Genomic DNA, 14,994 nt, shown 5'->3' on the forward strand with positions numbered 1-14,994 from the left:
CAACATAATGTTCAAGTTTTTTGTCTAGTAATATTCGTAACTAGTTACTGAATCATCTTACCGATTAGGAAAACCCAAGAAAAAACGGTTGAGCACAAGTACACGAAGCTTGTACTTCTGCATAACAAAACAAACCCTAATGGTGATCCAACATCCAAGTCATATAACACTGTCGGATTCACGGGTTTGTCAACTATTGATAAGCTTCACTGATGCTTGCTGCCTAAAACTATTATTCATAATAGATTGAAATACTTTTTAAAGACAAACCGAAACCTATTTTTAGCCGTTTTGACTTTTGATCCTAACCAAATAATTATTTCAAACAACCATCATGGAAGTATAGCAGAAACAGTCTTTAGAATCATCATAGAAATATAGCTGAAACAGTCTTTACATCAATCACAAATATCCACTTGAATTTGGCCTGTTCAAATAAAAGAAGAAAAAATGGTTTGAAAAGTCCTTTTAAAGCACAATACAATGACTATCTCACCAAATAGTCATTTTAAAACTGAAACACACATTTAACGGTTTCCCAAGCCTCTACAGATTTCTGAAATGTCGTCCCATTTTCCGGTAGACTCGTAGTGAAATGGTGAGCCAAAATTATCATCACCAACAAGTGCCCGAATTGGGCTGGTGTGTGCAGCATTTGAGCTGGAACTAAACAAGTTCCCCAAAACAAGATCTGGTCTTGAATAGATTGGATTCAGATGGGCTTCTTGCTTACCAAATTCCTCCGCTTCATGCTTAACTAATCATCCAAACTTCAACAATCAGATTGATTTTCAAAATAACATATTGTTTTCCACTAATTATAAACAAAATAACTAAAATACGAAGCATAATATCATATTCACCCAACCAAAAAATTAATATCTAACATACCATTCAATATACTTCAAATTTCATATTGTGTTTATCTAGGTCAACGGGTAAGATAGAAAAAGATAAGCTAAAAAGGCAATGTGCCAAAGCGTGTTTTTTATGCATAATGCCACCTAATTAAAAATAATATTCACATTGATTATTTAACAAAAAAAAAAATAGCGCCAAGGCCAAAATTACATGTTTTGACTGAACTCAGAACTGCAGCAAACAACCTCTATTGTTTTATGAAAATTTTGCACGGAAATAAACAAAACAAGAATATATAATTGTAGGAAGCAAAACTTTGAATTTGTGTTGCAGTAAAAAGCATTTGAATCTGTGCAACAAGTGTGTAACAGACAAAATCATCGACAAAAAAACTTTAATAGACAATTAGTATTATAACTATTAAATAAAGTTGTTACCTGAAATAGCCTCAACAGACTGAAGTTCATCACCTAAATGAGGAGTATATTCACTGAAAACAGAGGCAGCAGAATGACCCAAAGGTGAGCCACCCCAGTCATCAAGCTGAGACGAACTGTCACGAGAAACACTTGAATTATTCAAATGTTGGGATTGTAACAGCACTGCCTCTAACAACCCACTGTCCCTGTCAGCAACCGACTGTCGAATAACAGATTCAAGTGGGGATGAACTACCCATTTGGATAGAATAATGGATTGAAGGGAGCTCCATTTTCTGAGCCCATACATTGGGCCCAGAAGAAGAAGTGTTGCCATTGAAATAGGCATTGGGATCACCATCAAATACTGGATAAGTATTGGACGTCCGGGCCCGTTTGGGCACGGGGAATAGAAAACTACCATTATTAAGATAACTGCCTGATGGTAAATCAAGGATGTCTGGGTCCTGATTTAGTTCCAAATTCTTGAACTCAACAGGTGGAATTGGGAAGGTATCAGCATTTGGCGAGTCTTCAGAATGAGGTGCATTGAATGTGACCATGTTTTGGGCTTGTGCACTGTCGTTTAGTGTTTGCAAACAAACATCATGAGGGTAAATCGGTAATCCAGCACGCTGTCTTCTTTTGGTTCTTGTGTTCCAAAAGTTTTTTATTTCGTTGTCTGTACGTCCAGGTAACTGAAAACAAAACCATAATGGGAATTTTAGTAAATAAAGCTGCACAAGTTTCCACTAAATATTTCATTTTCTTTGAATTTCTTAAACAAGCAATAGATTAAAGATGACTCTAAGATCAATCTATTATAAAATCCATAAAATGTAGCATCATGTCCAAAGCAAACTGATCACATTTTTTACATTATCATGTCCATTGCTTATTTGTGGCCCAAGTACATGTTGGGGATATTGATATAAAAAATGTCTGCAAAAAATGTATACACACACATACACATATTCATAATTTCACATGTATGAATTTACAATTACCACACCAAACAGAGGCTAATTATATAAGGCAGTTTTAAAAATTTGCACGAACTGTAATGCAGCACAAACTGTAATGCAAATAAGAAACATAGTATAATTAGGAAGGAAAGTACCTCAAGAGCCATGCGGGCCCATTTGTTACCCATCTTAGCATGGAGTTCAACAATCTGGCGCTCCTCCTCAGGTGTAAATGTACCTTTTTTCAGATCAGGTCTTAAGTGGTTTGCCCAACGTAACCGACAGCTTTTCCCACAACGAGAAAGCCCAGAATGCTTCTGAACAGCGTTCCAGTTCCCTTCTCCATGTTTTTTCACATATTCCACCAAAATTGCATCTTCAGCCGATATCCATGGACCTTTCTTCAGTGTCCCGGAGCTTACTTCATCAGCTGATGGAGAATCCTCACTGCTTTCACTTGTCATGTTGCTCATCTTTATAACACACAAACAAATATCTCTCATCAATAACTATTTGAGATCATGACTTTATGTAATTATTAATCTACTAATCCACTAAAAGATTGAGGTCATTACTTGTTTATCTACTTAGTTTATGACTGGATATGCAATATGGGCCGAAGGCCATGTAATTAAGTCTAAATGTTAAAACACTGTCATTTGTATTATAACATACAAGTATGGTGTTCATATCAAACATACGTTTTAGTCGGTTGTTGCATCAGTTGAACATATAATGATTGATCAAGAGTGAGTCTGTTTGTTTATTCTCAATCTTATTTATGTACTGTGTCTTGGTTTGCTATTAATCATGAAGCCACAATCCAAGTGAAAGTCGATCCGGAGAAAACCAGTGTCCAACAGTAATTAATATTATATACATGAAAGTAACAAACTTCTAAGACAGTGTTCGTTTTGTGATATGAAATAAAAGAATCAGATAAATGTATGGCACTTGAAGATTTAATCATTAACTCTGATAGTAATAACGGTTTCTTGTTAGGAAATATTTGATAATCAAAGCAAGCAATCCATAAAATAAGGCCATTAAAATTTTAACTTATTATTAATCTGAACAAACTAGTGATCCAAGAAGCAGAAACAATTAAGCAATTGATGATTGTTAGTTAGATTTGATCATGAATCATAATAATAAATTAAGGACCAGATTTCAGTGAAAGAAAAAATAATAAATAAATTAAAGAAAGAAAGAAAGAAAATAAACCTAATAGTAATATCTTAAATGAGGAAAAGAATTGTGAAAAAACAGAGTGAATTATAAAATTAAATGAAGAGATATACCTCAGCGAAGAAGGCGGAAAAACAATAATAATAATAATAATAATAATAATAATCGATTCGTAGTAATAATAATCCGGCATGAATCAATGAGTGATAGAAACAGGTTGGGCGAAATCAAAGAGCTGATTGCAGAATTGAAATTGGTAAAAGAAACTGAGTGGTACGAGTGACCTAGATCTGGTTTCAATCAAAACAAAAGAAAGAAAGAAAGAAGACTGGATGAAGAAGAAGCAATTTTAATATTAATATGAAAAAGACCTACCTACGAACCAATCATACAGTACAGAGAGAAAGAGATGAGTAGCAGCTTGGGCCTACTCCAGCAGGCTGTCAGGCTCAGGTTACTTTAATTTACTTTACTTGCTTTTTAAGCCTTCTTTTACTCCCTCCGACTCACCTCCTTTATTCATTCATTGCTCCATCACATATGTATCTACTTTGCTCCCTCGTCTAATTAGCCATGTAAACAAATCGATTGTGTTCGTTCATTTATTAATAAAACGAACCTCCCATCAAACAGTTCACAGATAGTTTACCAAGCGTTCAGTTCAATTACATGCCTACATCTAATCTAATCTAATCATTCATGCACTAAAGTGTTGAATTCTCCTTTATTTTCTTTTCAAATTTTTTTAACTATTAACCCTAATCAAATAGTTAGGGTTTGTATCTTATTATAAGTATTTATCAATTTTAACGTAGAATTAGAGTGTGTGTATCCTCGTTTTAAAAATCATAAATGTAGTCAACAATAACTAAGCATGTATACGTATTTATTTTTTTTAAAATGGATGTTGCAATGTGCGTCTTTTAAAGTTTCTTTGCAATGCATTGATGAAACTAACAAAATGAAATTACACAATGAGGCGTCTTATCTAAATAAATCATTTCGGCCTAATTTTTATCCGTATAAAAGTATTCACCTTTAGTTTGTTTAGCAGGATCCAAATTGGATATTTTGTTTGTTTTAAGATTTTATTGCTAGGGGCTTTCTATGTGATCCATAATGTCACCAAGTAAATTACAAGAAAAACATATTTTATGGTTGTATCAATTTGCATGTTTTATCCTTTATATTTTAAAATCACTCTAGGTCTCTAGCAATTGTTTATGTTTCATTTGTTTTGTTTCACTTTCACCCTTTGTGGCTAAGTTAAATCAAGCATGTGACATTGTAGATTTGGAAAATGTGTATGTAATTTCTTTTTGGAATTTTCATGTTAATTGATCTTTCATTCTTTCTTTCTTGCTTGCTTGCTTGTTTTTTGTTGTCACTTCGGTGTGCGTTTGTGTGTGGATATCGGATTGATTATTGGATTTGGAGTTCATGATAAAAATTGAAAGAAACATGTAGTTCATGAGGGTTGATATATGGGATGATATAAAAAAAACTGGTTTTTTTATTTTGTCATATGCTCTTACACAAAAATGAAACCTAAAGGATGATCAAGTATATTTTAAATATTAAGAATGAGACCTGCATAGTGCATACCGATACAAAACGTAAAAACTGCTTTCTGTAACTTTTGAAAACATATATTTTTGTAAATGAAATTTGAGTCACTTTAGATAATTAGAAAAAACTTTTAGTGATTTCTTTGAATCATTGAATAAATCTGAAAACGTTTAATGTAGAATTGAGAATTTTTACAATAATCAAAATTCAAACCAAATATATAAATACCATTTGAAATGGTCTTTGTTTGGTTTTTAAAACGTGGGCATTGTAAGTCGGGTGGATATATATCAATTAAGTTTTATTTAAGTAATTTTAAACTTTTGTAATTAAAAATTCATCATGTTACGTTACATTAATGTTTTTTTAATAAAATTCAAAAACGATAAATACGGGATGATAATGATATCATTTAACTATTTAGATTTTCTTTACTGAAACAATTTTTTTCTTACATAAAGTATGTATCATATACAAATCTAAGTTTAAATTTTAAAATAAAAATACTCTCGTTACTTTTTTATGTTATGTTATGTGATAATTAGTCATCAAATAATTCAAATTGACCAACTCAATACATACACGTTATTTCAATTAATACACAAATATATTTTCTATGTATAAGAGTTGTATTAATTCACACATTGTATTTCTCTTTAGCGTATTATATGTCTGCCAAATGCACTTGCCATTTAGGATTACCAATATTTTTCTCCAGTTGGTTGTTTTTATATTGGTTCAGTCTTTGCAAGTTGCATGGTCTTTTATCATATTTGTAGTGACCCGGGACAAGTGGGTCTTAGTGGCCTACATCAGCCTCAAACAGTTTACAGTTGTGCATAACTATTAGTCTTCGGAGCTCTTTTATCTCGCATATGGTGATATTTGGATTGTACTTTGGCGGATGATGATCATCTTCTAAGTAACATAAGAATTTATAACTTACTAGTAGTCAGGGCCATCTCAATGTCGGACAGGGCTCGGGTAACGTTTAGGACATGTTGTTGATGAGAGAATAGATTTTTTTTTAAAAAAGGTTATATATATACATATAAATATATTTAACATTAGTAAGTGAACTTGGATAATAAAAAATCAATAAAAGCCCCAAATCTGAACAAGTCTTTTTGACAAAAATAACGTAGGTAGCGTGTTTGGTATGCATGAATGATATGGGGAATGAAATGATTTATTACGTGGGAATAAAGAAAGTGGCGTTTGGTTACTCAATGGAATGGAATCATTCATTACACATGAAATCTCATTCCATCAAAACCATTCATTCCCCCCCCCCTTTTCATTTCATTCCTTCCTCATCCTACTTTCTTAACACCACCACCACCTAACAACCACCACCACCACCATCATCGCCACCACCACCACCTTACCGTCACTGTCACCGTCGCCACCACCACCACCGCTACCACCACCACCTGACCACAAACGCCACCACCATTGTCGCTACCTGACCACCACCACCACCACCGTCGTCGCCACCCTACCATCGTCATCACTACCAATGCTACTACCGCCACCCCGACCACCACAACCACCCCGCCTAACCGCCACCACCACCATTTTCATTTTTAGTAAAAATATATATTTTGGGATAGGAATATTATTATTATTTCTACTTCATTAATTCCTACAATTTTTTTATACCAAACAACATAAAGTAATTATTCATTTCATTCACATAAGTTAACTAAACAAGACAAAGAAATTGTAATGATCCATTTCACTCTCTTGTTCATTTCATTCATTTTCTCATTCTATTCTCTCTTCATTCCATTACTTCCAACCAAATATACCCTTAATAATATGTTGTTAGGCCTGGGGATACTAATGAAGTAATGGAATTGTAGGTATGTATGAGTGTTTTCGATACTGGTACCGATTACCGAATTCGGTACCACCGATTTGGTATCGTCTGAATTCGTATTCGAAATGATTTGGATTTGGTTTATTCAATTCAAAGTTTATGTCAAATTCGATTCAATTCGTATTTGAAACTTGAATTCCAAATAAATTTAATTTAACTCAAGTTCACCCTAAATAAAAGTTATTTATATATATATTAATTTACAACTTTGTTAAGCATTGCTGGTAGTATCTTACGCAGGTTTTGTTGTACCACTATGTCCATTCTCTCAGACTTCCACGTATCTACTGTTCTTTAACACGTGTTTAAGTGAACGTCCATTTACAGCAACAATAGATTTATCATCAGTCTCAATAATGCATCACATATTACCTCTTTCTCTCTTCTTTCTCATATTTTCCGGTTGCCGTCACCACCATCTACAGACCCTAGGCGGTGGTGGTGGCGGAGGTAAGATGGTGATGTTGTGTACTTGAGTATGTGACGTCGTATTTATCTTCACATCCTGAAAGAAATGCCTGCAAAGTGATTGCTGGTTTGAACACTTCTTAACAAGCGATGTTAGATTTTAACGGGCCAAAGGGTTCTTGAATTGGCACATGAGCACATCCATTACATTGTAGTCTGAGTTAGTATATGCAAAAATTAATTAATGAATTTGTATCAGTAAGACTGGCCATGAAGGAGTACCATCATGTATAGACTTTTAAAGGTTGGAATTTTGTTTCTGTCTCTTACGGTTGACAATTTTGGAAACTGCAATAAATATTGCTTCTGATGTGTAAAACAAGGTTTATTACAAGTTGTTTCTTACACCCCACAACGCGTATGTATATATTCTCTGATCATGGTGTGGCAAGATTCAGTTCTTTCTCTCTTTTAGTTGGCGATGATGGTAGCCCGCTACATGGCGCGCAACCATGGCGACGCTGAGCCGTGTGTTGTTCATAATGGCAATGAGTTGTGTTAATATTTTTAAATGTTTATAAGTTTGGTGACCTGAGTAGATGATTATGACCATAAGCCCATCTGAACGTGTGATTTTTGGGCATCTATAAGCATTTGATGTTTTGAATAGTGGAATTTGGGTTTCAATATATTGATTTAGAAATCTCATATATTGGTTGTCTATGTTCATTCCAGGTCAGTTGTGATACGGAAGCAGGTCGATATTCGGAGTGTGTTAACGGGCCAACATGTGGTGAACTAATTAGGATAATTTCAGTTGGTACTAAGGTTATTTTTGGAAATTTTGACAGATTGTTTTCGGTTAATAGCGGGTCAGAACAGGTTTTGTTATTTTGTAGTAGTATTGTATTCAACACTTGCTACGGGCTTGATCGAGCTTTTTAAACAGATAGGATAAAAGGTAAGCATGATCTGTGTTGAAAGTGGTCGTCTTGCTAAAACCCTTCGTGAAGACACCACAGGTAAACTTTTGATATCCTTTTGAGAGTTATGTTGAATTCTATATATGAATATTAGCATAAAAACATGACTGTATGTTAGCTAGACTTGAAATGGGAGGTTGAGTTAAACTAATAAGTGAAAGTTGTATGATAAGTATTTTAACTACCTATATTGTTATACTAACTTTGAGTTGAATCTATTATTAAATGATAATGATAAGTCATATGATCCATACAAACAAAATATTTTATTGTTCTTTTTTCACATTTGTGTAGTCATAAAAAATCTATCAATTTTGTTCTTTTTTTTTCAGGTTAGGAGATAACTCAATGAAGATGTCATAATAGGATGTCACAAAAGAATAAGATAACATTAATTTGTATAGTTAGTCTAATAGAATCAAATTTTTTTGTAACAAAATATTTTATGTAAGAACATGAAGTAAAAGATTCAATATTACTTTTGCAATTTGTGTTTTTATTTTGGGTGCCAATCATCATAATACCCTAATAAGAGTCGACTATGTTTTGCATTACACTAGCTACAATTTGTGGTTAATTACATTATAATCACAAATCCACGCAACACGTGACTCATAAAACCTAAACAAAAACCCGCACAACACACGACTCATAAACCTAAACAAAAACCCGCACAACACATGTGTTATAAAGCTTAGACACAAACCCACGCAACGCGCGGGTTATAAAACCTAGTTTTACTTCTATTTTTAAAACTACTACAAAATTAATGATATAGCACTATGTAAAAATACCAAAATCATAATTATAAAACCCAAATATAAATTAAATTAGCCACAATGCCAAATGAGAAAAGGTTTAAAGTAAAATATAAATGGTCTAACATTAAAAACGGGAACCTCCATGTTACAAGTTAATTTGGTATAATTAGTCTAACATTCAACACATTCAGAATACAATAACCTTCATAAACTAATAATTATGACCGATATAGTTTATTAATTTACGAGATAGAAAATATATCTAAAGTGCAATGTATATTCATAAAGTAATTCATTAATATAAAGATATTTTACGCATGAAGTTTAAATTTCCAAGTGCAATGTCCATTCACAAATTAATTGAATTTGTCGAGTTCATTGTTTTTTAATAAGTAAAAAGTTAGTTCATGATACCAAAAATAAATTACAAAAACAAGTTTCAAGGCAGCATCTCTTCACAACCTTTTGTTGCAATACGAGAGGAAAATGCCTCAACTTTTAAGCGTAATGAGGAGATTTAAAGATAAACTCAATATAGATTTAAAGTTTCACAAAAAATACAAAAACAAGTGACTATAGATTCATTTTTTAGTAGACATCTTAGAATTTAGAATCTTTTAATAGTTATCATCTTACTATTTTATCGATGTATTACTCTATAGAATATTAAACAAGTTTTGAAATTGTTTTAATCATGTAACTCATAAAATATATTATTCCAATCATGTTACTAAAGTTTTTTTTTTGTTTCAATCCTAGATATTTTAAAAAAATTGCAAAAATTTACAATATGATTAATATATTCCTTTATTTTTTATTTTTTTTTGTATCAAAACAATTCATAATTCTATTATTATATATTTTAATATCACATGACTATCTTTATGAAATTTTCTAGAAAAATGGTTGTTTCTTATAAAAGAAACAGTAACTTAAATTTTTCTATTTTTTTCTCCATTTTTCGCAATTTAAAAACTATTTTTCTCATTTTTTTAATATTTTTTTTTTAATTTTTAAAAAATATTTTGCAATGTCAAACTATTAAAAATAAAAATAAAAAACCTAAAGAACTTGTTTTCTAGGTAAATTATCTAGGATTGGAACAAAAAAGAAACTTTATTGAATTAATTGGAACAAAATATTTTATACGTGACCTAATTGGAATAATTTCAAAACTTAATAACTATTCTATAGAGTAGTATATTTTATCGACTGGGTCCAATTTTGCATTGGTCCCGAGTTGAGACTGAATAAATTATTAATTTTATCGATGTTATTAATTTATCGAGTATCACATTATAGAGGTTTTATCGTATATGCGTGTGTAATTTGAATTCAGATTCTAATTGAATTGAAAACTATAGATTTGTACTCGATTTGAATTTGATTACCATATTTGAATTCAAATCGAATTCAATTTTTTTAAAACCAAATTTGAAGATAACTGAATTCGAATCGAGTCAGATTTCATAAATTTTGGATCCGAATCGAATTTGAACATCCCTGGTTGGACGTATATCCCTATTTTTGCCTTCTCCTTTTCCAAACAAATATTTATTCTTTCACCGGAGTTCAATCACAAAGAGAAATATCCTCTCACAATGAATAGGCTACATGAAAATTGTGCTCGCCCAAAATGCTCAAGTTTGATATTCCTGGATTATATGTCTAGAACTAATACATGCGGATTCTTGGTTCAAAATCCATGTCCACTTTTCAATAGAGGTGCACAAACCGGTCTAAAACTCAAAACTGGTTTGGGTTGAAACTGGTTCGGTTTGGTCAACAAAAGTCCAAAACCGGTTTAAGACAAGTTTCTGTTCGGGTTCAAAGACTAGTTTACGAATACGATCGGTTTCGGTTCGGTTTTTGACCGGTTTTGGCCAGTTTCGGTTCAGTTAACCGGTTTTGGTGGACAAAATTACAAACCAGTTCCGAACCTACGGTTCCAAACCAGTTTCTACATAGTAGGTTTCAAACTGGTTCGGTTCGGATCGGTTCGATTTTCGGGTCAGTTCACTTAACCGATTTGATTGCCAACCTCTACTTTTTAACATTTACATCAACACCCAACTAATTGATATTTACATGATCCAATCCGCCTACAACAATAACCAATGTTTACATATTCTAAAAAAATTGTTCTTGTGTTTCTATTCTATCTTACACAACGTAAAAAAATGTGTGATAGTAAAACAAAGAAACATTTGGTATCCACTCCCAAAAAGGATAACATTATACCAAAACAATACCAAAAGGTTGTTGCAACCATTGTCATATCTACATAGCCTATCGTTCGGTTTTCAAACTGTACTCGTTGGGGTTAGCAAAAAAGACTAAGAACCTCAACCATGTTTTCCTCTTCCATAACTACTCGAATTTCCAAATCCAGATGCGGAAAACCTGTGTTGATATATATTATAACCTGCTGCATGAAACATGCCTGGGTTGCTATAAAAGCCTGAACTATAACCGCTACCACCATCAAATTGGAATCTATGAACGGCCATAGGATATCCCCGCCCATGGTTATAGTTATGATTGTAGGCATGATGATGCTTGGTTATCGAACTACCCGAACCCCTTGGATTCGGTTGAGGAGGCATAGATTTTGCTCCTAAATCATTACCACATTTACCCGTTGAGTCCATCTCATTCTTCTTCTCCATCCTCTTCATCATCTTCTTTGTTTTTTTCTTCTCCTTCTCCTCCTCCGTCTCAGGGATCGAGGGATCCTTTATCCTCTTTACCTTCTTAAAACAAGAAAACAAAAAAAAACCACTTAAAAATTGTTAAAAGAATGATAAATACCCTAGCAGGAGGCGGTCCATTTACTTGTAAAAATAGGTGTAAACAGCTACTCGATATCCGCTTTAACTCGAGCTTAAAAATAGGTTTTTTAATAAATGTACCCAAGCTGACTTGTGAGCCTAAAATTGTCTTATTTGAGTAATTTGTATTTATATATTATGATAGGTTTATGTAATAACTATTATTATTTAATATATATAAATTGATAAAATAGCTAAATAATGTTTATTGTGTTATATACAATTAATTAATAACGTACATAAACTAAGTAATAGATGAGCTGAGCTCGAGCTAGGAAAAACTACTCACGGGTCAAGCTTGAGCTTGAGCTTGATCAAGCTCTAGTTGGTTAAAAGAGCCTCGCCTCGTTTACACTCTTACTTACAAATGGGTCAGCTGGGTTATGTATTTATTTGTAATATATCAAGTAATCAAACAGGCAATAATATAAATATTTAACTAAAAGCCCATTACCTTAGGAACACCAATGCATTTGCATGCCGTATGGGATTCCCGATGGCACACACAGCAAGAACTAGGAGTCCATTCACTACATGTTTCTGCATGCACTTTTGCACATTCCTGTACAAGCCACCGTGTCAGACTAATTAAAACCTCTAATTCTATTTCTATCCAAACAAGCTACACCTCAAAACAGACAAAACTCCACATATAAATATGCAAATATTTATAATAGAGATCAAATTGAAGGTGTGGAATAATGAGATAGGTTATGTTAGTTTATAACAAAAACAGTTGTATGATAAGATTATTGATAATCTCGATACACGCTTATGGACAATAGGGTTGTTCAAAAAGCCAGCAACTCGCTCGAAATTGACCTGTTTTCTAGGAATGTTTAGCTGGCTCGTTGGTTCGCGCATTAGCTTGCTTAAATTAAAGCCCAAATTTTAATACATATAGAATTATAACCCAAAAGTATAAAAGAAATTTTGACATATATAAATTATAAATTGTTTACTTTATAAATTCTCCATTATGTGTATGTTTAGTTTATTATTATTATCATTATTATTGTATTTATATATATATCAATGTCTAAAAATATAAAACTTATATTTTTTCAAAAAAACAATCAAGCTAGCTCGACGAGCCATGAGATGCTCGAGCTTTTTTAACGAGCCAAGCTCTAGGTCAACATTTCCAGTTGTTAAAACAAACAAGCCAAGCTGGCTAGGCTTGGCTCAGCTGCTGAATGAAAGAAAATGCTACCCAAATTTATCTGATAGTTAAATCAAATTTATTTTTAATAGTTTGAGCTAGTGAAGAACTTACCCAACCAGAATGGCCCAACTGGCCACATCTGTAACAAGAAACCTCTGTTGAGACTTCATCAGCATAATTTACACAGCAAAGATGGCCAAAACCCTTGCAAACATAACATTGTACTTCCTGAAATAAAGTATATAAGAAACTTACATGAAACAAAATAACAAAAGCGTAGATAGATGAAGCCAAGAAGATACTCCAAACCTTGAGGTCATCTGGAGAATACATGCTCTTGCATGAGAACATTTCATGCCCAACATCACCACAATTCAAACACATTTTGGTGCTTTGAGTTCCCCAACTGGATTTCTCTGGACAATATTTCACATGATGATCACCTTTCTTGCATATAAAGCAAGTTTTACCCTGTGAAAATTAAAAATAAATAATATTATAGTTTCAGCAAAACCAACTAGAAATAGAAATGAGTCACACACCTACACACATCTTAAGATCTAAGTTATGCTTATTCAAAAAAAAGAATCTCATTAATCACTAAAACTAGTTAACATTCATACTAGGGGTGCAAACGAGCCGAGTTGCTCGCGAGCTACTCGAGATCAGCTTGTTAAAAAGCTCGATCAAGCCGAGTTTAATCGTGCCCGAGCCCGAGCTCAAGCCTAAAATTAAAGCCTGCTTTATATACGAGCCCAATCCAGAGCTTCACTTATCGAGCCCGAGCTGGTTCACGAGCCTGTCATTTATACATTTTTAATAAAAATATATATTATAACTATTAATTAATATATATGATATGAAAAATAACAATACATAATAGAATAAAATATATAAAACTGATAAATAGTAAATGATGAGCTCGAGCTTGAAAATCTACTCAAGAGCCGAGCTCGAAACAATCCGAGCTCGAGGTCTATGTAAGTTAAACGAGACGAGCTCGAGCTTTGAAAATAGAGCTCTATGTAAGTTAAACGAGACGAGCTCGAGCTTTGTGTTTAGGGCTGCTTATTTAAACAGCTTCTCTACTTATTCAGGGTGAAAAAGTCGGAAAAGTGATTGAAGATAAGTTACTAACTGAAACAAAAGGCAAAGTGGCAACAAATTATGGCGTTAGCCCGTTTTGGATAGCAAAACTAAGTCGTTTAAAACTTTTACTCCATTATTGGTTGATTCAAACTATTATTATTGGAGGATTGAAGATTACAATATAAAAGTTTTGAGATTGTTATGAAAAGCTAGATAGCAATCTGATTCTGAATAGTGTATCAAGAAACAATTCCAAGTGTTAGTGAAAATTAAAAGATACATCAAATAAGAGTAGAAGTAAGGTGAGTGGGATAATAGCAAACAGAAGAGATATGAATATCATTTGGAATCATCAAATTATGCAGTGAAACATGAAAATTGCAATTTGATTACCGGAAGAACGATTGTCTCCTTCTTCTTCTTTTTATTGTGCTGTTTGAGTTGTGTGACAGCTGATGATGAAGGATTACTGCTGGTGGATGCTGGCATTATTATCATTGTTATTGGTTTTTCTACGATTATTGGGTTGTCATCATCATCATCATCATCGCTGCTGAGAATAATTGGAGAATTAGGGTTTCCATTCGCCATTTTCTTTCTTTTCTTTTCTTTTCTTTTCTTTGCCCACGGATGGATTATTGATTATGATTATTCAGTCACACAAACCCTAACCCGATGTAACCTTCCGATTGTCAACTATTTTTAAGAGAAAATTACCGTTTTAGTCCTTGTGGTTGTTGAGCGGAGTCACTTTTAGTCCATGAACAAAAACTTGAACTGTTTTACTTCCCGTGGTTTAAAAACGTGAACGCTTTTCGTCCCTCCGTCAACCAGCCGTTATATCAAAGGTTAAAATCAAGGGTATTTGTGTAAA

At 33.0% G+C, this 14,994-nt stretch overlaps 2 protein-coding genes across 5 annotated transcripts; both read right to left on the reverse strand.

The window, feature by feature from the left end:
• Nucleotides 1–368: 368 nt before the first annotated feature.
• Nucleotides 369–3,575, reverse strand: LOC143617695 (transcription factor MYB97-like). Of its 2 annotated transcripts, XM_077090173.1 has the most exons (4): nucleotides 3,546–3,575; nucleotides 2,400–2,717; nucleotides 1,299–1,977; nucleotides 369–757 (listed from the first exon to the last, which is right to left on the reverse strand). In XM_077090173.1, the coding sequence occupies exons 2-4, from the start codon at nucleotides 2,715–2,717 to the stop codon at nucleotides 528–530; spliced, it is 1,227 nt and encodes a 408-aa protein (XP_076946288.1). In that variant the 5' UTR covers nucleotides 3,546–3,575; the 3' UTR covers nucleotides 369–527. The 2 variants fall into 2 exon arrangements, with proteins under 2 accessions (XP_076946288.1, XP_076946287.1); XM_077090172.1 differs by lacking the exon at nucleotides 3,546–3,575 and having other exon boundaries at nucleotides 2,400–2,833.
• A 7,532-nt stretch (nucleotides 3,576–11,107) lies between these two features.
• Nucleotides 11,108–14,724, reverse strand: LOC143617696 (uncharacterized). Of its 3 annotated transcripts, XM_077090175.1 has the most exons (6): nucleotides 14,514–14,724; nucleotides 13,341–13,502; nucleotides 13,143–13,259; nucleotides 12,321–12,428; nucleotides 11,373–11,788; nucleotides 11,125–11,197 (listed from the first exon to the last, which is right to left on the reverse strand). In XM_077090175.1, exons 1-5 carry the CDS (start codon nucleotides 14,709–14,711, stop codon nucleotides 11,381–11,383), a joined length of 993 nt encoding a protein of 330 aa, XP_076946290.1. In that variant the 5' UTR covers nucleotides 14,712–14,724; the 3' UTR covers nucleotides 11,125–11,197; nucleotides 11,373–11,380. The 3 variants fall into 3 exon arrangements, with proteins under 3 accessions (XP_076946291.1, XP_076946289.1, XP_076946290.1); XM_077090176.1 differs by having other exon boundaries at nucleotides 11,108–11,785; XM_077090174.1 differs by having other exon boundaries at nucleotides 11,108–11,788.
• Nucleotides 14,725–14,994: the final 270 nt, after the last annotated feature.

This window comes from Bidens hawaiensis, unplaced genomic scaffold (assembly GCF_021521415.1).
Source record: "Bidens hawaiensis isolate Kalapana, Puna unplaced genomic scaffold, B.hawaiensis_p1.1 tig00057005_1, whole genome shotgun sequence".
Taxonomy (NCBI): Eukaryota; Viridiplantae; Streptophyta; class Magnoliopsida; order Asterales; family Asteraceae; genus Bidens; species Bidens hawaiensis.